General features: G+C 41.9%; 1 protein-coding gene across 3 annotated transcripts in view; it reads right to left on the minus strand.

Annotated features, from left to right (window-relative positions):
• LOC125457973 (calsyntenin-2) overlaps positions 1-25,678 on the minus strand; it is a 493,448-nt gene that overhangs the window by 97,201 nt on the left and 370,569 nt on the right. For all 3 annotated transcript variants that reach the window (XM_048542802.2, XM_048542800.2, XM_048542801.2), the window contains 2 exons: positions 15,825-16,082; positions 14,036-14,157 (listed from right to left, as the gene is read on the minus strand). In XM_048542802.2, the coding sequence (XP_048398759.1) occupies positions 14,036-14,157; positions 15,825-16,082 (380 nt within the window). The remainder of the gene's footprint in view (positions 1-14,035; positions 14,158-15,824; positions 16,083-25,678) is intronic.

The following is a 25,678-nucleotide window of genomic DNA, read 5'->3' on the forward strand; positions in this document are numbered from 1 at the left end:
ATCACTTGAAAGGCACAGTTTGATTCATGACAGTCAGCGTGGATTTTCGAGGGGTAGATCATGCCTCATAAGCCTTATGGAATTCTTAAAGAGGTGACCAAACACGTGGATGAAGGTGGAGCAGTGGATGTGGTATACATGGCTTTAAGTATGACATCTGATAAGGTTCCCCATGGTAGGCTCATGCAGAAGGCATGGGATAGGGGGAAATGTGGTAGATTGGATTCAGAATTGGCTGACCCTTAGAAGACAAAGTGTGGGAGTGGATGGAAAATATTCAGCATGGTGGTCAGTTACATGTGGTGTACCACAAGGACCTGTTCTGGGTCCTCTTCTATTTGTGATTTTTGTAAATGATTTGGATGAAGGAGTGGAAGGAGTGGATTAGCAAGTTCAAGGATAATACGAAGGTGGGTCACGTTGTGGACAGTGTGGAGAGCTGTTCTAGGTTACAAAGGGACATTCTGGTCACCTCATTACAGGAAAGATGTAGAAGCGTTAGAAAAAGTGCAGAGGAAATTTACCAGTGTGTTGCCTGGAATGGAGGGAAGGTCTTACAAGGAAAGGTTGAGAGAGCTAGGACTTTTCTCTTTAGAATGAAGCAGGATGAGAGGTGACTTGATAGAGGTGTACAAAATGATCAGAGGTATAGATGGCGTAGACAGCTAGAGACTTTTTCCTAGGGTGGAGGTAGATTTTACGAGGGAACAGTTTTAAAGAGAAAGGAGGTAGATATCGGGGAGACGTCAGAGGTAGGTTCTTTACTCAGAGAGTGGTAGGGGTGTGGAATGCATCGTCCAAGAGGATAGTGGAGTTGGCCTCATTTGGGGCATTTAGCGCCTATTAAATAGGCATATGGATGATGGCTTATGGTAGCTGTGTAGGTTAGATAGACCTCAGGTTTAAGGTAAAAGTTCAGCACAACATCGTGGGCCGAAAGGCCTGTATTGTGCTGTACTGTTCTATGTACTATGTACTATGAAAGGCCTCAGAACTATTTTACCTCCCCCAGCACCACCTTACATCACTATAGTTGTGAGAATGAGGATTTCCAACTCGGGCTAGAAGTGTTCAGTGCTCCAGTGGAGTCCACAAAAAAAATCAGCAGCTCAGGTCTAGCCCAGCTGGGGCATGTTTCTGTTGGGAAGCTCACTCACTTCAACTGCATAAACTCAAATCCTGTTCATATTTACCAAACTGAGATTTTCCAAACAGTAGGTGAACCTTTGGTTTTTTAAAATCTCTTGGATGGCTTTAGGAAAACTATTGGAAGATTGATGACAAATCCAGTAGTCTTGATGCAATCCAGGAAGGTTGGGAAATCCTAGAGAGAATACCTATGGCAGGACTGAAGACCTAAGCCATATGGGCTTGTTTTGAAATAATTAACTTTAATCTATATGATAAAACAAGATATTAGTATCGCTCCAGTTAAAGCACTTGTTATTTATCTGGTAAATCTACAGCACAAACTGAAAGGGCAATTAATGAGCTATTTCTGACAGTCAGGATTTTGCGGCATTAGTTTCGGCTTCAGAACACTAAACTATCTTGTGCAAGTACTTGACAAAAGGAATCCTTCTGAGAAGTAGAAACATAATGGCACTATTAATTGTTTGGCTCGACATTCGGGATCAATAATGTTTGGTTAGGTAGCAACATGTTTGTTCAATAATACTAAGTTTTTCTCTTGCATCAAATTTAACCAGAGTGAAAATGTGTCATTGACATCTAAAAATACCTGTAAACCAGAATCATGACAAAGATGAAAGACATTCTAGTTCATGAGTAGTTTCAATAATAATGATGCAGTTCTACAGCCTCATTGGGAGAGGAGGGGAGTGCTAAGCTGTCAGGGATCAAAATGTTACTGATGTTAAAACCCAGCAAGTGAAACATTTAAAAGCAATGGGGAATATCAGTTAGGCCTATCTGGGTGACCTATTAAGACTGAAGGAACAGCTTTCCTTAACTGCGATCCTTCCGAAAGGATGGAGTTGCTAGGTCCAACAACCCACTGGATAGATGATGGGACACTGCCTTTCTAATACTTGTTAATTCAGGTGAATTATTGCCTGCCCATGTTTGGAATTTCCTGGTGGTGAAGCTGTGTCAGGGTGCCATTCAAATTCAACTCCCTATATAGCAATGTAACTGCACACAAGATGTTCAATTGCCAACTTAAAATATAGCATGTGTTAAAGTAGCGAGGAAAAGCCACTGCGTGTGCACACACGCGCACGCACACATGCACAAAGACAGCGGAAACCAGCAAGTAATAACTTTCGCAAACTCAACAGCATCACCTTGAAATAATCCACGCTACCAATTTTTGATTAGGTCAATGGAACCATTCTGGGATGTATAAGTATTTCCCCAGGAACCCTGTTATCAGCAGGGTACCAGGTGCATACACAGACTGGTAATGATAGCTCACTACGAAAGGAAAAAATGACTGATGAAGTCAAAGCTAAGACTTCTTTTTTGCTTGGGAAAGCACATCCCCAAGGCATTCTTTCTCATTTGATGATAAATGGACATTTCTCCCGCTCCTGTGCTTAATAATATTCAAACTGCTCTATTGACTTTTGTGCTGCTAATAGAAAAAAGTATCCTCAGATTGCTGTTGCTTTCAAAATGAGCAGTGTATTAGTATATGTTAATATGTGATCACACATTTAACTGACAATTACACAGACTTCAATTATAGAGATTAATTCTTTGAGATGTTCAAAGTAATAATCAGAGCTCTTGTTCTGTTATTTCTGATACCACAAGGAGTTGAGTGAAATAATAAATCTCTTGAAAAGCATTTGAGAACTTGGACACTGTTCAAAAAATTAGACAAGAGTCACTAGAAATGTTGCACTCAATTATGCATTTTTAGTAAGGAACAAAGAGATGGACTTTATTTTTTAAAAAATAATTTCCACTCTCCTATAACATACTGAAATTAGAGAAAGTGCCATTATCCAAGTGTTTGCAGCTTCTGATGTCTTCTCAAATAACTGCTGACAGCAGAGGAGGCCATGATTAGCTTCCAAAAATTTAACCATGGAAGACAACAAGTAGAATCTCATAGGGGCCAGTGTGACATGATCTACAGCAAGATGTATGGTGTAATTGAGGGAGAAGTTTGGTGAGGCACACCTCAATGTCAATATCAATATCATTTTGCTCTATCTTCAACATTTCTCACAAGCAGCATGGTGATAACTTTGTCAGATGGTAGTGAGTTGCAAATTGCCAGCAACTATTCCTTGGTAGGCTCCTTGTTGATGGCCCAAAGTACTTCATTAATAAGTTGGTTGCAATCTTAATAAATTTGCCAAACAAGTCACCAGGAAAACCTTATCTTGAGGATATATCCCAGCATCTGCAGAAGTTTGAAAGAACACCATTAATAGATCAACTATTACCACAGCCACCTCTTTTAATAGTCTACGATGTAGATAATCAGATCCAGGGGAGTTCTTAAATTTCAACAATCACTAAGTTCTCTCATACAGTTACTTATTGACATTGATAGTGTGGATTTGGAGGTCAGGGAGAAATTGAAGGGTCAGGCAATGTTGGAGATGTGGGGAAGTTGAATAGTAAGCTGCAAGTCAGATGATCAGGGATGAGTTAAGAGTAATTATTAAGGGCAGCGGGAGACACAGGGTTAGTGGCAAGTGTTGAAGGCCTGGGAAGAGGGGAATGAGGAATATATCAGGTGATGTGGTAATACATTGTCTGCCTGGTTGGTGACACACTTCGCACTTTTTACAAATTTGAAATCATCTAAAACTATCTCACCACACCCTACCTTACACAGATTTATTCAATAATGACCAATAATTTTGCTGAGACACACTGGGTCCTAGTTTAACAATGCCATGATTTCAAAAGTTTCATCCTTGTTTTCATGTCCCATCAGGATTTTACTCTCCATAACCTCTGTAATTTCTTCCATCCCTACAACCCTTCAAGATCTCTGTATTTGTCTAATTCTGGCCTCTTGAGCATCTTCAATTTTCTTAACTCCACCATTAATGGCTTCAGTTACTGGGACCCTAAGCTTTGGCATACACCAAAAGTGTCTCCATCTCTCCAAAACTCTCTTCCTTTAAGGCATTGTTTAAGAGTTATGTCTTTGTCCAAGCTCCAGGCCACTTGTCTTAAAAGTCTCTTCATTTGACTCATAACTTTTTGCTTAACACTGTGAAGTGCTTTGGTGTGACTTTGTTATTTTACAGCTCAAAACAGTTGCTGTTGCCCACATTAACAACTTGATACCATACTAATAATCCAGTAAGACTAACAAATAGAGGCAAACAATCTTGTATGCAAAGCTAACCATCAAAAGTCATTTACTTTTTCTGGAAAAAGGGGAACTTTCTGTAGAATATTCAAACAATAAATTACATCCACCTGCAAAACATATTGACAAATAGTCTCCAGCATTTAAATTACTAAAGGGTTCACCCATATCCTTGAGTTACATTATGAACCAGAGATTAAATGTATTCTACACAGCCTAATGATACATATTTTAATATGAATTTTAAATTTATCTTGACTCTTTCAAGTAGTAAAGCTTACATCGTGCAAAAAGAATGTGGCTGATGTGTTATAAATACAAACTCCCCTTACAACCCTGCTACCCAATTAATCACATTATTACTTTTTACTTAGTTTATATAGAACATAGAACATAGAACAGTACAGCACAGAACAGGCCCTTCAGCCCACAATGTTGTGCCGACCATTGATCCTCATGTATGCACCCTCAAATTTCTGTGACCATATACATGTCCAGCAGTGTCTTAAATGACCCCAATGACCTTGCTTCCACAACTGCTGCTGGCAACACATTCCATGCTCTCACAACTCTCTGCGTAAAGAACCTGCCTCTGACATCCCCTCTATACTTTCCACCAACCAGCTTAAAACTATGACTCCTCGTGCTAGCCATTTCTGCCCTGGGAAATAGTCTCTGGCTATCAACTCTATCTATGCCTCTCATTATCTTGTATACCTCAATTAGGTCCCCTCTCCTCCTCCTTTTCTCCAATGAAAAGAGACCGAGCTCAGTCAACCTCTCTTCATAAGATAAGCCCTCCAGTCCAGGCAGCATCCTGGTAAACCTCCTCTGAACCCTCTCCAAAGCATCCACATCTTTCCTATAATAGGGCGCCCAGAACTGGACGCAGTATTCCAAGTGCGGTCTAACCAAAGTTTTATAGAGCTGCAACAAGATCTCACGACTCTTAAACTCAATCCCCCTGTTAATGAAAGCCAAAACACCATATGCTTTCTTAACAACCCTGTCCACTTGGGTGGCCATTTTAAGGGATCTATGTATTTGCACACCAAGATCCCTCTGTTCCTCCACGCTGCCAAGAATCCTATCCTTAATCCTGTACTCAGCTTTCAAATTCGACCTTCCAAAATGCATCACCTCGCATTTATCCAGGTTGAACTCCATCTGCCACCTCTCAGCCCATCTCTGCATCCTGTCAATGTCCTGCTGCAGCCTACAACAGCCCTCTACACTGTCAACGACATCTCCGACCTTTGTGTCGTCTGCAAACTTGCTGACCCATCCTTCAATTCCCTCGTCCAAGTCATTAATAAAAATTACAAACAGTAGAGGCCCAAGGACAGAGCCCTGTGGAACACCACTCACCACTGACTTCCAGGCAGAATATTTTCCTTCTACTACCACTCGCTGTCTTCTGTTGGCCAGCCAATTCTGTATCCAAGCAGCTAAGTTCCCCTGTATCCCATTCCTCCTGACCTTCTGAATGAGCCTACCATGGGGAACCTTATCAAATGCCTTACTGAAGTCCAAATACACCACATCCACAGCTCGACCCTCATCAACTTTTCTAGTCACATCCTCAAAAAACTTGATAAGGTTTGTAAGGCATGACCTACCCCTCACAAAGCCGTGTTGACTGTATTTGATCAAGCCATGCTCTTCCAGATGGTCATAAATCTTATCCCTCAGAATCCTTTCTAACACCTTGCAGACGACAGACGTGAGACTTACTGGTCTATAATTGCCGGGGATTTCCCTATTTCCTTTCTTGAAGAGAGGAATTACATTTGCCTCTCTCCAGTCCTCAGGTACGACTCCAGTGGAGAGCGAGGATGCAAAGATCTTCGCAAGTGGCGAAGCAATTGCATTTCTCGCTTCCCAAAGCAGCCGAGGACAAATCTGATCCGGGCCTGGCGACTTGTCAATCTTAATGTTTGACAAAATTTTCAGCACATCAGCTTCGTCTATCTCAATCCATTCCAGCGTGCACACCTGCTCTTCAAAGGTTTCATTCACTACAAAGTTCGTTTCTTTCGTAAAGACAGAAGCAAAAAACTCATTTAGGGCTTCCCCTACCTCCTCAGGCTCCACACACAAGTTCCCTATGCTATCCCTGATTGGCCCTACTCTTTCTTTGATCATTCTCTTATTCCTCACGTAAGTGTAAAATGCCTTTGTGTTTTCCCGGATTCCTTCTGCCAAGCCTTTCTCGTGCTCCCTCCTGGCTCTCCTCAGACCATTTTTGAGCTCCTTCCTTGCCTGCATGTAATCCTCTCTAGCTGAACTTGACCCTAGCTTCCTCTACCTTATGTAAGCTACCTTCTTCCTTTTCACTAGAAGCTCCACCGCTCTCGTCATCCAAGGTTCCTTAATCTTACCCCTTCTTGCCTGTCTCAGAGGGACATATTTACTCATCACTCCCAACAACTGTTCCTTAAACCGTCTCCACATGTCTATAGTTCCCTTACCATGGAACAACTGCTCCCAGTCCATGCTTCCTAACTCATGTCTAATCGCATCATAGTTTCCTCTTCCCCAATTAAATATCCTCCCATTTTGCCTAATCCTCTCCTTCTCCATAGCTATGTAGAATGTGAGGCAGTTATGGTCACTATCACCAAAATGCTCTCCCACCACAAGATCTGATACCTGCTCCGGCTCGTTTCCGAGCACCAAGTCTAGAATGGCCTCTCCCCTCGTCGGCCTGTCAACGTACTGCGTTAGGAAACCCTCCTGAACACACCTTACAAAAACAGCTCCATTCAAATCTTCTGCTCGAAGGAGGTTCCAATCAATATTGGGAAAGTTAAAGTCACCCATTACAACAACCCTACTGCGTGCACACTTTTCCAAAATCTGTCGACCTATGCTTTCTTCAATCTCCCTGCTGCTATTGGGGGGCCTGTAGTAAACCCCTAACGAGGTGACTACTCCCTTGCTGTTCCTAATTTCCACCCATACTGACTCAGTAGGCAGATCTTCCTCGACAAAGGAAGCTTCTGTAGCTGTGATACCCTCTCTGATTAGTAGTGCTACACCCCCTCCTCTTTTTCCCCCCTCCCTATTCTTTTTAAATGTTCTAAACCCTGGAAGATCCAGCAACCATTCCTGCCCATGAGAAATTCATGTCTCTGTTATGGCCACAACATCATAGCACCAGGTACTGATCCATGCTCTAAGTTCATCGCTTTAATAATTACTGGATTATGTCGAATTTAATGTAGGCAACATAAAATTGCATTTTACCATAATAGACTATTCACTAGATAGCTGTATGATCAGCACGTCATCAGCCGATTTCTCAAATATAAATTCCCCACATTCCATTTTATCATTTTGTTGAAGATACTTTGTTGTTTTTAAATGTAGACATTGACACTCCACATATAATATGCCCATACAAAATTTTTATACAAATTTACTTGTTGTAATCTAAGTGATAAATCGAAGTAAATACATTGCACCAGAGTGGCTGTTCTCATTTCCAGAGGTAGTGCTCATGAAACTGCCGTAAATTGTAGCCATGAATTAATTACTCAAAGTGTTAATTATGAATATTTTCCTACAGTGAGTTTTCTTTGATGTCCTCTTGAAATAATCATTAAATGACAAAGCCTGTTTAGAGAGGGGGCGGAGAAAGAGAACATTTGACAGATCAACAAAAGTGCTTCTTTGCGACCTGAACTTTATCCTATATCTAATTGTCAGCAATTATCTTCATTGCATTTTAGTATTTTTAGTTTTTAGTTATCAACCAGGATTTATTATATAAATGTTATTTACACATTCTAGCAGATTCAAACTCATTTGCTTCATTCTGTGTTTATAGTAATCCCTTTGGAATGTTAATTATGCACACTTTTTATTGCTATTGCAGTGCTAATTTTTTTTAGGTCAGATATTCAGCAATAGCTTACATGGATCAGACATGGCAGTTCATCTATTTAGCTGAGTAGAGCTGGCTGACTTCATCAGCTCTGAGATTTTAATCTCTCTGTTTGAGGCCTCTGAGCTGCACCTGACTAATTACATTTTGGATTCAAGGCAGTTTCATACTTGGATTTAATTCCAGAGGGGGCCCAGCCTGAGTTTGATTCATTTACTGTCCTGAAAAATCACTCATCACCACCCTTGGGATTTCCCTTTTTACTAGCAATTATCAGAGCTTTGAAATAACTGATCATTTCTCGCTCCTTCATCCAACAAAACTGTACAGAATGAAACAATACATAAAGGGGATTTTATTGCAAATTGTTTTAAAAAACCAAGTACTCAAAAGAAAATTCGGTAAAGATATTCCAGTCAGAAGATTGGAAAAGCAACCATTTATAGAAGAAAACGAGGTGTAGAGCTGGATGAACACAGCAGGCCAGGCAGCATCATAGGAGCAGGCAAGCTAACGTTTTGGGTCTGGACCCTTCTTCAGAAATTCAGAAAAATTTAGAAGGATCTACTGGAAGACAATCAACAGCTTTAGTTGCGAATCCTTCACCAGTCTTCACACTTTTCACTGATTATTTACCTTTTCAAGCCATTAATGTTCAAATTTTGTCAGATTGAACTTTTGGGGAACCGAAGAGTGAACCTGAATTGCTCAGATGAAAAGTGTGGTTTGGATGAAGCTTACTCAAGAAACAGCATACACAATAATGCTGGCTTGTACTTTTGAAAAGGGAAATGGCACACTGGAATGCAACACAACATTACAGGCCGTAGTAAAGGTAATTTGGATGTAGTCCAAACTACACTTCTCTATGGCACACTGGGGCCAGGATTCAAAGCCCACCTGCTCTAGAGGTGTGAGATAGCATCTCTGAACAAGTTGAGTAGAAAAAACAGTTAACATTAACATTGAATTACAAAACGAAATCAGTTTACAAGTTTTTTTTAATTTTTAACATGCAGAAAAGTTTCCTGGTAAACCATAGCATCTAGCCAATAGATCTTTAATAGCCGTCATTCAGGCAGCATTGACTGGTACAGATGAGCTTTCTAATTCTCTCACCCAGTGAGCAATGCTCCATCTCATTATGACAAGGAGAGGAGAAGGGGGAAATACCTGCTTGAATCAGTGTAGCACTTTAGAATAATAAGACTTGACACGGTAGAGCGCGGTCAGTCAGGCCAATCTCAACTCAGAGATGTGTTGAATAGGAAGGCTCTTCTAAAGAGGAGAAATGGGGCTTGTGATTGAGAAATCTACTGATCAGTACTACCTGGAAATGACCAGTCTCATTTTCATTACTCTATCTTCAGGAAACTCATGGCGTTGGGGAATTGGCTGTAGGATAGAGTAGGAACAGTGTTCAAATGGCTTCTGGACACAGTCGTACTGCTGAGGTATCTTCCCAGAAATATTGTTAAACAAGCTATTAACAGCCACTCGACAGTGCTGAAGGCATTTTGTCGACAGTGGAGCAGTGAGAGGTGACGTTGCTGCAGCTATATGAGGTGGTGCCCCTCTGGCAGCCTGGGGTAGGGGACCCAGTGAAACTGTTCTCACAATCTGCCTATGATGGAGTGACGGACCATTGCCTTCAGCGGGATATTAGTGTCTGATGAGGTCATTTTCTTGTTAATTCCAGTAACTTAAGAACTAGACACAGTATTGGAAGATTCAATAGACATTAATCAAGGCTCCTATTATTCACATATTTAAAAATCACAGGCACTTCAGTGTCTGTGCTAATATTAAGCATCATGGTGATAAACTTTTACATATTCTCCTGCCAGCAGCAGACTGAAGGGTAAGTTACCACTTCACCATCCTGCTGTGGGAACACTGTCTGACTCGTACCACTGTAGCCATTCAGTGCCCTTGTACTTCAGTGGCTGTGAACTGTCACCTAATTAATGCAATGAATTTTGAAATTTTCTTCAGAGGGCACCTCCATTGTGAGCCATCTTGGTTCTCTCTGTCTTCTTCCCACTCTCTCCTCCATCAGCAGCTTCCTCCTCAGACAGTGACATTGGTGATGTAGCCATGCTGTGAGGCCACCCATTTGCCCTGCAGAGGCTTTACAGCTGACAGCCTTCACACTGCAGCTTCAGGAGCCTTTTCCCGTTTGCAAATGGATGGCCCGGGGTGGGAGCGCACAATTAGTGGTGAGGTGTGGACCCCACTTGAGGTAAACTCATTGAGGGTCACTGAGCACCTCTTGGCACATTTTCTCCAGCGTTCAGGATCCCATGGCAAAATTCAAGTCCACTTTTCTTACCACAAGCCACTTCGAAACATAATTTGTAAATCAACACTCAATTCCTCACAAGGCATCGCCGGTTTAGTGAAACCATTTCACACCGAGCTATTGTTGCAGCAGCAATAAATTGACTATCAAATCACTCCGATATTGCAAGCAAGCAACAGCAACACAAACTGAATTGGAAGCACCTTTAACAACAGAACTGTTTCACAGGCTGAAAGCAAAAGAAAATCTGGCTGTGGTAATTTTATTGTAGTGGCAGTTTCATCTTGTATTGTGGCCAATGACTTGTTTTCCTACGATATTTAAAATAGTATGACAAATCCCAAAAGGGAAGTGCAATTGAAACCAGTTGAAAACTGCAATGGTGTCGAATCAACCTCTGATGGGATTATCTGTTCTGGAGCAATCAGAATAACAGGAAACTGTTGGTCATGGCCATTTGTGATTTATTGGGACCAGTCCAGCTGAAGAATAGACACTTACTTTTCTTATAGTACACTGCATTGTGTGCATCGCCCATATCTAATATCAGATCAGTATTCCTCACTGCAGTGTCCTTCCAGATTAGATACAGTTTGCCCATACACTGCTTCTGATTGTTGCCAAGTAATCCTGTGTTGTCAGGATGCACAGGCTCTTTTTTGATTTTTCATTCAGGCTATTCAAACATCCTGTACTTACAGGACTGCTTGACAGAAGATGTAGGGATAGATGGTCAGTCAGGTTCTGGATGGCCTGAGATGCATTTGGTGGGGGAATCCAAAAGACTTGGGGTGCAGGGGTGTGGGGTCCAAAAGGCTGGGGGTACGGGGGCATGGGATTCTGGAAGCTCTTGGAGTTCAGCAAGGGATCTGGAAATGATGGGGAGGGCTGGTCCAACAGGCTCAAGAAGTTTGGCAGAGGTCTGCCAGGTCCAGTGATTTTAGAAGGGCCTCCATTGAAGGAGGCTGAGTTCCACATTGTGGTTGTACTGGCTCAGGGCTGCAAAGGCACTCTGTCAGGCTTGAGTGATTCCAGAAGTGGACTACCATGCTCTGGATATTTCACAATGGTATCCATCAGGTCATGAGGATGGGAACGTTGGGGAGGGGGAAGACAGTGGATGACAGGCTTTTGGCTTGTTTTAAGTTGTCGTCATACTAACCCTGATACTCTAAAATTTGACCTGTTGTGTTAATAGGGAAAATTGCAGATATTAACAGGCCAGAAAAAAAACTGCTTGCATATAATCAATTTTTTTGTTGCCTGAATGTGTCAAATTCCTAGCTCATGACAGACCAAAACAAGAAGTGAGAAATAAGAAGTAGGGTCAGTTTTCACTTCATTGCACCATTTTCCCAGCTGAGAAGATATGAATAGAAGCAAGACAAAAAATTTTTAAAGGAAACTATGTTACGTTTCCACTGATTTTCCAACAGTTGAGAATTTAAAGGGTACTTCAATTTAATCAGCTTTGATAGAAACAGGCTCCATGTAATTAAACCAGGTGACCATATATGCTAGGAATGTTATTGCAATTTCATTTACATCAGAATGACTAGGCGAGTTGACTTTGAAAACAACTGCAACATTTTAAATAATAACAAAAATGACTTCTGATGTGCCAAGAGCATTTATAATACCTTGCCAGCTACTGGTCAACTCCACCACTTCAGGAGAATGACCTGCTTGTCCTTTAAATCTCCCTAGTACCTCACCTTTGTGTGGGAATGTTGACTTTTCTACTGGGACCTTCTCCTTCCCTGAATCAGCACTCATTCTGCAGGAGCAGTTCAATGGTTTTACTTTAAATGAGCCCTTATCATGAAAATTGATGGGACCACCTGCTGGTAATGGGATTGCTTCACCCACCATGTGCCCAAAGTATCCTGAAAATGATAAATCATCCTCATAATGTTTTATACACCACAGTGCTTTCTGAAACCTCTGATAATGGAAGCAGCAATCTCCGATTTCAATGCTGATGCATATGAGTGTGTAGCTGGCAGCCATTAAATAAAATACTCCAAGTCGTAATAAAATAATGATCTTAGATTTGTCTAAAAGCTCATGAATTTAAAGCAACAAATCTGTTGTCAGTATTTCTCTGTGCAAAATCCAGCCTGAGGCAGTAGCATATAGTGAAATGGAAATTCAACTCACATGAACAGTTATTTCAGCAGTTGACAAAATGGTCTTAATAGAGTGCTGAAATAAAAACTGCCAGAAAATATTATTTACCATGGTTTGCCTTCTGTTTGCTTCTTCCTGTACAATATTTAAGACACTTCCATCTACACATATTGAATAATCTCACTGAGGAGATAGATAACAGAATGTTGTGACATCTTCCTAAATGAAATTGGATTTATGTTCTCTTTATTCTTTCGTGGGATGTCAGTGTCATTGGCAAGGCCAGCATTTCCTAGCTATCCCCATTTGCTTGTGAATTGATTGGCTCACTAGATCATTTGAGAGACAGTTAAGAGTCAGCCATATTGCAGTGGATGTGATATCACCTGTGGGCCAGACCAGGTAAGGATGTCTGTCCCTACTGATCATCAGTCAACTAAGCGGATGTTTAAGACCATTAGCAAAAAATTTTGGCTACCATTGCTGAGACCTATTTCAATTCCAGATTAATTGATTGAATTTAAATTCCATCAGCTGTCAAATTGGGATTTGAAAAAATAACCTCAGGAGTTTTAGGATTACTGGTCTAGTGAGATTACCGGGACATCATAAACTTTTCTTGTGTAAAATGGAAAATTAGTTGGCCAAGAGGAAAACAGCCCTTACAGAGAGCTGGCAGATTCTGCTGACAGCAATGGGCTACTTGGGCGCTGTAGAGTTCTATCATAAATATACAGGTTCTAAGAGGCAGCACGGCAGCACAGATGCTGACATATCCAAGGACTCTCAGCAAGTATGGTTTTCCACACACTGCGTTTATGATCTCAGTCCCATACCATCAGGTGTGTTGGCAGTAGAAAGGCCAGGTTAATCAAATACATGGACAGGGAAGATACGCAAATGAAGACTTGCTTTGGGTCTCTGAAATACTTTGGAGCCTTCAAATCATCGGCAATATAAAAAGCCATCTTAGAAAAAAGTATGCAATGGTGATCCAAAGCAAAGGAAAAAATGCATCAAAACGATTGCTAAAATAATAATGTCAGTTTTTACTCGCTGTTTCAGTGCGTACATGCACCATCCCACCAACCACCACTCTGCACTAAATCACCTCAATTTACAAGTTAAAAACATGGTCTCTTGACAATTGCATCAGTTGGGAAATTCTGTGGGGGCTCAGAGGGTTGGAGGTTGTTTGCAGCTTTGAAAACAGCATATAGGCTCACACCTCTCTTATAAGTTGCAATGATTTGAAGCATTCTCCATACCACAGATGCATGATAATACTGATTAATCAGTTTGATTCATACCGGCTCGAAGCTTCCTTCGAACAAAATAATTCAATCTGTGCCATTTGTCGTTTACATCTTGTTTTCTCTCTTCAGTATTAATGGCCCAACAACTGGCTCACCTGCTCTAGTTTCCAATGGAACTCAGCTGGACGAAAGGTGTCAACTTGATCAAAATCTCTACGCAGCAGAAACACTAGCCGACAGTTGTGAACATAAAGAGCATAATGGTGCCGATTCATTTCTAAAGGCAAAAAGAAAATTTAGTCAGTGGGAATCCTGCACTGTTTAATTTATAACCCATCACTTGAAGTAACCAATACAGATTGGCAAACTTCCAGAACATTCTTTTGGGATTAATGATCAAAGAAACCCACAAAGACCAAATGGAGAAAGCCCTGTGATGAGGAATTGAACTGACTTCAACAAATGAGAAAACTATTTTTGACAAAACCAATTGGATAGGATTTGAAACCAAACCTTCACTTACCCTAAGGATATGGGGAGACTAAGGAAATACATAAATAGATAAAGTGAACCAGATCACCATGACTTTAATTGTGCAAACCACCTGGTTTATTTGCGTTATGATAAATAATAAGGCAGATATGTCATTTCACTTTTGGAAATTAAAATGTTACATGCTGATTGAAAATAATTATGGGCCAGAGGGTTGATAAGTAAATTGGAAAAGATGAATAACATTAACATTTTGTGGAGATAACTTTCAGTTCTACCTTTTTGGTAGGTTCAGGGCTGTCAAGATTATACATATGATAATGCAGTCAGCATTATTTAATGTCACAGTTTCACTGGTTATTTGCATTAAACACACAACGTGACAATGGCTGTTACATACAAATTAATCTTCGGAGTGTATAATCACCATCAACAACTGAGTTACAAACATTTAAACTGAACATTGCTGTAGTTCTGCCCACATTATGAGAAAATAAACTAAAAATGGCTGTAATGGCTGCTGACAATCGTTCCTTTCACAGTTTGAAAGCTAACAGGAGCTAAAGGATGTATTTAGTCAGCATTCAATTAACCAGTGTGGAAAAGTAGTGTCAGTTTGCATTTTGCCCCATTCTTGTTTCCAAGGTTTGTGGCACGGGCTTCCATTGATTGGTCCACACATAAGGGCAAAGCACTGCATTGGTTTGGCTTTGTCTTCAGTGGGAATGCTTGACCAGCAGATTCTCTGATTCTTACTGCCTGACTCAGGCATATTGGAGGGATTTACAGGCTGGCAACCAACTTGCCTGTCCAATACCTTCCACGGTCAATGTGTCCCAAGGTGGATCACAAATATGGATCTTATGATCCATACGCAGGGACACTACAAAATGTGCCATATGACTTCCTAAGCACATGCTTCTAAAAAAGAAAAATTCAAATCGAGAAGAAACAATGCAAAATGTGTCCTTGTGGCCTGCAGGGTCAAAGAAATTCACCATATGAATGTTTAGAGTGTATCATTATGGGAAAAGCTTAGAATTTGTGTCAAACAACAGCTTATTCAAAAATCTGCATCGAGAACCACCAGAATCTAGTTTGTACTCTCTCAGATGCTAACCGACCTGCTATATATTTACAGCATTGCACGATTTTAATTAAGCTACCATGATTTATAGCTTCTGTTCTTAATCCATAGAAGGCAGAAGCTAAATCCAACACATTTTCATCACCTGAATCAATTTGAGCATGGAACTTCTCTAAAATGGGGTTGGGTTACTGAAAGAAAGAATCAGGACACAAAAATCAGCCAGTTTAGATCAGCAAAAGAATGGGATTTCAGGCAAATTTCAAGATTATTTTGACCTCTAGTTGCCTCTACAAATAAAGTTTAACATTCATTAGGCAAGTTATCCAATAGACTACACAAACAGTTTGAATCTGACAGGGCACCTGTTTTATCAGAATTGCAGAGAATGGTTTCCTTTTCTGCTCTCAGCCCTGGGCTGGGTCCATGCTTCATCCACATGGTGATGGTGAATTGATCCGAGAGATTTTTGGGTATCACCCCATCTGGAATTTTTGCAGCATGCTTGCCATCAAACCTAAAGATCAAATCACTGTCATGCCCACTGTCCAGCAGGAGACTAGAGGTCCAGTTGGATAAACCATAGGGTGCTGGGAGCAAATTCACACTCTCTGAAGAGGCACCTGGAGATTGAATGAAATTAAGAGAATCGGTTTTAAAAGTTCAGAACGTAATTTGAAGTTGATGACTTTACCTTCAGGACATTCAAGCATTGATAACTTAAATGATTGAGATTCCAGAAAGCTGCAGGACCCTGCTGGCAGATTAATGAATGGAAAATGTATGCACATGAGTATGTCATTGTAACAGCACATTGACACACACAGTAAATTTCTGAGGGCAAAAATTATAGTCATTTATCAAACTTTTAGTATTGTATTCCTACAACTTGGGATAGATGGTGTGAGAGACAGGGGTCCCAGCAGTGGTCCTGGACAAAGGTGGTGGGCTGTATGAGAGAAATACAGCTGGACCACTGTGATCATGGCTGGCCAATTAATGACCATTCAAATGTGTGCAGCCCATCCACCACTCGACTGGGGGCTGGGCCATGAGTTGTCAGTATTGGCATCATCTCATGGGGCAGATATTGGTACCATTTCTAAAGGCCTGCCATCCTGACATTCAGTCCTGCTGTGCAGATCACATCTGCCCTCACATGCCCAAAGGAAGCCTCAGTCCACACCTCCACTTCTGTGGCCGAGGGCAACTAACCTGACAAATCCTAGAGTCCCAAGTGAGGAATCAAGGACTGAGCCAAGAAGGGGGCTGCAACTTTCTCACCAGAGACAAGATACCAGGCTTGTTCCATGGTGTAGTGAAGCCAGTTTACAGATTCTCTGCGAGGCTGCAACAGAAAGGCAGGAGGCTTTGGTAAAGTTCCAGAAGACTGGAGGATAGCTAATGTTGTCCCATAGTTTAAGAAAGGTAGGAAAGACAAGCCAGGGAACTACAGGCCAGTGAGCCTGACATCAGTGGTAGACAAGTTATTGGAGAGGATTCTAAGGTGCAGGATCAACCAACATTTGGATAGTCAAGGTCTGGTTAGAGATAACATGGATTTGCACATGGGAAGTCACGTCTGACAAATCTTTTAGTGTTTTTTGAAGAGATAACCAAGAGGATGGATGAGGGTAGGGCAGTAGATGTTGTTTATATGGACTTTGTAAGGCCTCTGATAAGGTCCTGCACAGCAGGCTGGTCATGTAAGTTAGTTTGTATTAGATTCGGGGAGACCTAGCTAATTAGATTCAAAATTGGCTCGATTGTAGGAAGCAGAGGGTGATGGCTGAAGGTTGTTTCTCGGACTGGAGGCTTGTGACTCATAGCATGCCACAGGGGATGGTGCTGGGACCTTTGTTATTCATTTTTTACATAAATGATCTGCATGTGCATGTACAAGGCATGATTAGTAAGTTTGCGGATGCTACAAAATGAGAAGGTATTGTTGATAGTGAGGAAAGTTATCAACAAGTACAGAGATATCTGGATCAGATGGGGAAGTGGGCTGAGGATTGGCGAATGCAATTCAATACAGCTAAGTGTGGGGTGTTGTACTTTGTAAAGTCAAACCAAGGTGGGCATATACAGTAAAAGGCAAGATCCTGAGGAGTGTTGTGGACAGAGGGGCCTATGAGTACAAGTATATAGTTAATTGAAAGTGGCGTCACAGGTAGACAGGGCGGTGAAGGTGGCATGTGTGTGCTGGGCTTCATCCGTTGAGGCATTGAATATAGGAGTTGGGATATTATGTTACAATTGTATAAAAATTGTTAGTGATGCCGCAGGTGGGGGATAGTGTACAATTTCGGTCGTCCTGTTGCAGGAAAGATATAGTTGAACTGGAAAGTGTGCAAAGAAGATATATGAGGATTTTTCCAGATCTAGTAAGCCTGTGTTATAGGGTGAGGTAGGCCTGGACAGGGCTTCATTCCTCAGAAGATAGGAGAATGAGAGGTGACCTTATTGAAGGGTATAAAATCATGAGAGGCATAGATAGGATGAATATATATAGTCTTTTTCCCAGGGATAGGGAATTGAAAACTGGAGGGCATAGGTTTAATCTGAGGGGAGAAAGATTTCAGAAGGACCTGAGGGGCAACTTCTTCATGCAGAGAGTGATGCGTATATGGAATGGGCTGCTTGAGGCAGGTACAATAGCAACTTTAAAAAAAATTGGATAGGTACATGGATGAGAAGGGTTTAGAGGAATATGGACCAAATGCGGGCAATGGAACTAGGTGAGTGGGCCATGATCAGCATGGACCAGCTTGGGTCGAAGGGCCTGTTTCCATGCTGTATTACTCGATGACTCTGTGAGGCACTTTTTCCCATGGTCAACAAGATGAGATCTGTCTGTCAGACCAAACAAATCTTATGGACGCTGCAGTGAGATTAATAATCATCACCCCATTCTAGATTCAGTAGCGCAAAGAGATCAATGACTTTCTTCACACCTTCATGGCAAATTCTTCTGACTGCTCTCTCCTATTGAAACAGTGTGAATCTGGAGATGCAGGAGCTGCAGCAGCAGCTTCCTTCTAATGCATGGGATCATGCTGCCAAGAGCCAGTGCCTGCCTTTGCTTATCTCCATGACATCCCTTGACAACAGACACAAAGGGGAGGCATTCAGGAGCCAACCTTCAAGAACCAAAAAGCTGCCAACACTGTAATGACTCCGCTGTTTGATGTGGCGGAACTCAACTTCTGTTTGCAAGAAGAACACCTGCATAATAATAAAGATCAGACCAAGACAGGTGGTGTTTGTCTGATATTCAATGTTGGATGTTGGTATCGGAACAAACTGTGGAATTTCCTGGATTGTAAGGCAGTTGAAAAAGGCAAGACTGGATTTTCAACCGAAGACGACATCAACTTCATGAGTCTGCATGTCTACAGGTCCCCAAAGATGGTAGGGATGATAGACAAGGTGGTAAAGAAGGCATATGGAATGTTTTCCTTCATTGGACGAGGTACTGAATACAAGAGCAGATAAGCAGTTGTGGAAAACTACATGACACAGTTAGGCCTCACTTGGAGTTGTGTGTACAGTTTTGGTGACCAGAAATGAATCACTTCCATAGCGAGAGTACACAGGCAATTCACAAGCATGTTTCCAGTGCTTGAAAATTGTAGCCTATGGGGAAAATGGATAAACCAGGGTTCTATTCCTTAGAACAGAGGGGTGACTTAATTGAATTGTCTAAAATATTGAGGGGCTTGGACAGAGTTGACAGAAAAGACCTGTTTTCCCTTAGCAGAAGGTTGATTACCTCAGGGGCACAGATTTAATATGATTGGTCAAAGTAGCAGAGGGAACATAGGAAATATATTTTCATGCAGAGGGTGGTGGGTGTCTAGAAGTCACTGCTTGGTTTGGTGGTTGAAGTGGAGACTTTTAAAAAGAACCTGGATCTGTACATTATCTACTGTAAGCTGTAACTTCACAGACCAAATGCAAGAATATGGGATTGGAATGAAAGGTGAGTTCATTCAGCTAGCACAGGTGTAAGGGGCTAAACAGCTTCTTTCTGTGTTACCACTTTTCAATTTAAGAGAAAATCATATTTAATTAATTTGCTTGAGTATTTCAACAAACTAATAGGGAGGGTTCAGAGATAATGGGAACTGCAGATGCTGGAGAATGCAAGATAACAAAGTGTGTAGCTGGATAAACACAGCAGGCCAAGCAGCATCTCAGGAGCACAAAAGCTGACATTTCGGGCCTAGGCTCTTCAGAGAGGGGGATGATCCGCCTCCTCCTCTCTCCTTATTTATTTCAGAACCCTCTCCCATCCCCCTCTCTGATGAACGGTCTAGGCCCGAAACATCAGCTTTTGTGCTCCCGAGATGCTGCTTGGCCTGCTGTGTTTATCCAGCTACACACTTTGTTAATAGGGAGGGTTGATGAGGTCTACATGGAATTCCAAAGGCCATTAGATAAACTGTCGCTTCATAGTTACAGCTGACAGGATAAAAAGAATAGCAACAGTATGGATATGAAACTAGTTTTGTGTCAGGAAAAAAAGAGCATTGTAAACAGATGATTTTCAAACTAGAGTATGCTTTATTTAGTGTAGTTCCCCAAGCATCAGTGTTAGAACTGCTGCATTTCTCATATTCGTAAATGACCCTGATCTTAGCCTACAAAAGCACAATTTCAAGATTTGCAGACAATATAAAACTTTTAAATACTATGAACTGGAAGGAAGGGTAGGTAAATCTTCAGGAGAACATAAATGGGCTGGTGAAACTGACAGACAAATGACATACAATTTAATGCCGAGACAATGAAAGATGTAGACGGCAGATTGAGGATAAAAGGTACAGTTCTAAAGAGGTTGCTGGAGCAGAGGGACCTGTGTGATTATGTGCATAAATCACAGAAGGAGGCAGAACAGGTTGAGTGCATGGTCAATAATGCATGCAATATCCTAGGCATTATTAATAGGGGCATAAGGGTACAAAAGTAAGGAACTTGTGCGAAACCTGTATAAAATACTGATATAACCAGAACTGCAGCGTCCAATTCTGGGCACCACACTTTAGGATGGACGTGCAAGCATTAGAGAAAGTGCAGAAACAATTTATAAGCATATCTTCAGGAATGAGGAATATCAGCAATAGGGGTCTCTGACTTCCAAATGCTCATTTTTTATAAATGTTATCCCATACGCAGTTGTAATTTTAAAGCCCCCACACAGAAACATTCACAGTAGTTACAAACAGCTGCTTTCCATTGTTGTACATTGTGTTCTGATTTGTGCACAAAGCAACTTGTAAATGGACTCCAGTGCAGAACCCATTCACAACCCAGGGATAGTCTGCACATGGAAAGATGGGAGAAGTTTGGACTGTTTTCCTTGAAGAAAAATTTGACTGAGATGGCATTTGACAAAGGTAAACAAAGCTACGAAGACTCTGGCCAAATTAGATACGGAGAAACTGTGCCCATTCATGAAAGGATCAAAAACCATTTATCACAGGCTTAAGATAATTGGCAAAAGAAGCAAGGAGTAGATTGGGTCAAAAAAAAGTCATTCATGCAGTATATGGTTAGGATCTGGAATGCAGTGTCTGAGAGTGTGGTGGAGGCACCTTTATTGAGGGGTTAGTGACTGAATTGGACTGCTACCTGAAAAAAAAGAAGGTGCGGTTATACTAGAGGTGGGAGAATGGCAGTATTAGTTCCTTCAGAGAGAACCAGCACGGATATGATGGGCCAAATAGCCTCCACACTGTGTTAAATCTATTCTGTGATTCTGCAATGGAGAAATTCTTTTCTCCCCAAATATAAGAAGTCTGTCAGGGCCAGGGAGATTGTTCAACAGTAATTATCAACTTTGTGCGCTGTTAAAAACCTAATTGCCTCTTATTCAAGAAGCAGTAGCTTTTCAATGAAGTTTACAACAAATCTAATGACATCACCTATTAAACTAATACCTAAAACTTAAAGAAAACTAAAACTAATAGCATTACCACCACAGGGGTTCAGTGGTTACCACTGCTGCCTCAAAGTGTCAGAGAACTGGATTTGACTCCAGCCTTGAGCAACTGTCTGTGTGGAGTTTGCATATTCTCCCTGTGTCTGCCTAGATTTCCATGGAGTGCTCAGATTTCATCCCACAATCCAAAAGATGTACAGCTTATCTAGGTTGGCCATGCTAATTGCCCATATTGTCCAGGGATGTGCAGGCTAGGTGGCTTAGCCATGGGAGATGCAGGGTTACAGGGCTAGGGTAAGTGGGAACAAAAACAGAAGTTGCTGGAAAAGCTCTTCAGATCTGGCAGCATCTGTGAAGAAAAGATAAGAGTTAACATTTTACAAGTTCCAAGTTCTGAGGAAGGATCACCGGACCCGAAACGTTAACTCTGATTTTTTTCTACACAGAACCTGCTGAGCTTTTCTAGCAACTCCTGTTTTTGTTCCTCATTTACAGCATCCTCAGTTCTTTCAGTTTTAGAGTAAGTGGGGGTGTGTCTGGGTGGGATGTTCTTCAGAGGGTCAGTGTATACTTGATGGGCTGAATGGCCTGCACCCACATTACAGGGATTCTATGATTATCCAGGAGGATGTTATCAGTTCAGTGATTTCTGATTCATTTTAATCTTGGGATTTCAACAGTGCAACCTGTGCAGATGTTGATAGCAACAAACTGCGTTCAACTATGCAACAGTGGCTCTGGAAGGTGCTATTTCAGAGAAGGAAAGACACTGAACACAGATAGTTAAGCTATTATTAAAACTGCAAACATCTATGCAGTTGAATTAGTTGCTCTCTCAAAAGGCACCGCCTGACCTACTGAGTGTTTCCAGCACTCTGTTTTCATTCCAGATTTCCTGCATCTGCAGCACCTCACTTTTGAATCTTAATAGTTTTCAAATTGAGTGTGTTACGGTGGGGAGGATGAGGGGAGAGGTGAGGATGGTTGCTGGTTGGACTCAGGGACTCTGAATAAAATATTTTAAAAACACAATGTGTCAAAGGACTAAAAGTGCAGGTGTTTGCAACACGCCATCTGCTGCTGTTCCGATCCAGCTCACAGCCGGGATCTTTTGATATGTAAATGGTTCTGTAGCAATATGCTTGTACAGTCTGGTTTTCTTCTGTCAACAGGTCCCAAAAACACAACCAACATTCTGAGCCCTGACACATTTCTACAGTAGAAGTCCATTGTAACTTGTTTAGGAATATGTTGATGATTCCACTCCTGTGTTGATTCAAATCTGAAGCTTAGCAGTAGTAATGGCGATCAATTTTGATGAGTCAATGGCCAACTTATAAGACACGATTATCAATGGCAATAAATGATGCCACTTGAATTCGACATACCAGTTGCTTGTTAGTTGAAAAGATAAATGCGGTAGTGTAGCCATTGATAAGACACTGGCAGAATGCCATTCAGTTACAAATGGTTAACAAGCAGACAAAATTGTAGGGATGCATAGTTAGTTAATTTGCAGTGGATCCTGTGTTCTCAGGACTGTGCACCATTTACATTGTAGGTTCAACCATTCAGTTCATGTCGAAAAAATTCTTTTGCTTGATACTATTGCTACATGCTCTTTCAAACTTGATGTTGAAATAGTTATACAACCATATCACACATTATTGTGTATAACAGGATAAAAAGACGATCTGCTTTGAAATTTAAATATTTAGTACAGATGGAGGGCAAAACAATTATGACATTTATCAGAAAGGACAGTTCTGATGTTCATTTATTAAATCAAAATGGAGATACTAACAGGCACACAACTGTGAGAATTCTTGACCACAAATTTTGACTAAGCACATAGAGAATTTGTTACCAGCTGTCACAGCTGGGATTATCAACCTATTCAGTTACTAATATTAAAAAGCAGACATTTTCTTGGGAAGTATTAGTATATTTTTCTCCAGTGATAATGGGAACTGCAGATGCTGGAGAATCCAAGATAACAAAGTGTGGAGCTGGATGAACACAGCAGGCCAAGCAGCATCTCAGGAGCACAAAAGCTGACGTTTCGGGCCTAGACCCTTCATCAGAGAGGGGGAAGGGGAGAGGGAACTGGAATAAATAGGGAGAGAGGGGGAGGTGGACCGAAGATGGAGGAAAAACAAGATAGGTAGAGAGGAGAGTATAGGTGAGGAGGTAGGGAGGGGATAGGTCAGTCCAGGGAAGACGGACAGGTCGAAGAAGCGGGATGAGGTGGTAGGTAGGAAATGGAGGTGCGGCTAGAGGTGGGAGGAAGGGATGGGTGAGAGGAAGAACAGGTTAGGGAAGCAGAGACAGGCTGGGCTGGTTTTGTGATGCAGTGGGGGGAGGGGAAGAACTGGGCTGGTTTTGGGATGCAGTGGGGGAAGGGGAGATTTTGAATCTTGTGAAGTCCACATTGATACCATTGGACTGCAGGGTTCCCAAGCGGAACATGAGTTGCTGTTCCTGCAACCTTCGGGTGGCATCATTGTGGCCCTGCAGGAGGCCCATGATGGACATGTCGTCTGAGGAATGGGAGGGGGTGTGGAAATGGTTCGCGTCTGGGAGGTGCAGTTGTTTGTTGCGAACCGAGCGAAGGTGTTCTGCAAAGCGGTCCCCAAGTCTCCGCTTGGTTTTCCCAATGTAGAGCAAGCCACACCGGGTACAGTGGATACAGTCTACCACATTGGCAGATGTGCAGGTGAACATCTGCTTAATATGGAAAGTCATCTTGGGGCCTGGGGTAGGGGTGAGGGAGGAGGTGTGGGGGCAAGTGTAGCGCTTCCTGTGGTTGCAGGGGAAGGTGCCAGGTGTGGTGGGGTTGGAGGGGAGTGAGGAGCGGACAAGGGAGTCACAGAGAGAGTGGTCTCTCTGGAAGGCAGACAAGGGTGGGGATCTCCAGGCTGGTTTACAGGCAAGCTGCTTCTCAAATATATTAACGACGAAGTTCTGAATCTTTTATGTTCCAATTCTGATATCTGCAAATGCCTCAAAGAAAGGTGAACAATTTGCTTGGGTTGACTTTAGTATTGCATCACAATGTGGCAAGTGGAGGATGGGGCACTTCTCCAAGCTGCCTGACTGACTGTGTGGGCCCTGAGTGATTGTTTTTTGTTCCTCATGTGGCCAGCCAAGAGTTGATACAAAATGTATTCCCCAATAGGCAGCACCTTGATCCAGAGGAGGGCAACTATTGGGATGGCCAAGTGCTGCATGAGAATCTTATAGGGGAAGGGACAACATAAACAATGCTTCATAGGAGCCGGAAACATGATTGCAGAATCCACAGCAGCAACTGAACGAAGTTTAAACACTTTTAGGCTCAAAGTAAGTGATAAATTAGACTCCAAAAACAATATCCACTCTTCCCAGTATAGCTAGTAAGTTCTTTCAGTTTAACCACAAATGACCATCTCCCAGTTTTTACACAAAATAGACGCAGGAGTAGGTCATTCAGCCCTTGGAACCTGCACCACCATTCATAGGCAGTAGTTAGACAGGTCAAGAGGAAAATGGCATTGGATCATTTAACTCCAATTTGTACATATGACCTTGCCTTCTGTCTGCTTCAGATGGAAGCTCTGGCCACCAGGTTGGAGATCAACGTGAAAATCAGAACCAATTGCAATCTGGGCATGTCAGTGTTTCCACTGTTCATGTTGTTTTTTTCCAGCTACTGCCCAGGTTTTTAGCACAAACTAAGTTGCTGCAAACAAGAACTGGCCTCAATATTTTTAACGGTGACAAGCAAGAGATCTTGCCTCAGAGGAACATGGTTCCCAAAGGCACTGCCAATTGAACTAGTATTCCAGCTGTCATACATTATGGGCTGAACCTTATGCTTTTGTGGCTAGGGAATCTTGTGGTGCAGTGCTACTGTTGTTATCTCAGAGCCAGGAGGCTTTGGTTCAAGATCCACCCAGTCCAGAGGTGCATCTCTGAACAGGTTGATTAGAAATTATCTACGTTTTATGGCTTGGTGTCAGTGCTCTCAAGTTTCATGAAGAGTTTTTCTCCACAAGACCAAACAGATTTTCTCGCATCTTACCAAACTCACAACATGAACTCAGAGATAATGGGAACTGCAGATGCTGGCGAATCTGAGACAACAAAGTGTGAAGCTGGACGAACACAGCAGGCCAGCAGCATCTTAGGAGCACAAAAGCTGATGTTTCGGGCCTAGACCCTTCTCTGATGAAGGATTTCGGCCCAAAACGTCAGCTTTTGTGCTCCTAAGATGCTGCTTGGCCTGCTGTG

Source organism: Stegostoma tigrinum, chromosome 14, assembly GCF_030684315.1.
Source record: "Stegostoma tigrinum isolate sSteTig4 chromosome 14, sSteTig4.hap1, whole genome shotgun sequence".
Taxonomy (NCBI): Eukaryota; Metazoa; Chordata; class Chondrichthyes; order Orectolobiformes; family Stegostomatidae; genus Stegostoma; species Stegostoma tigrinum.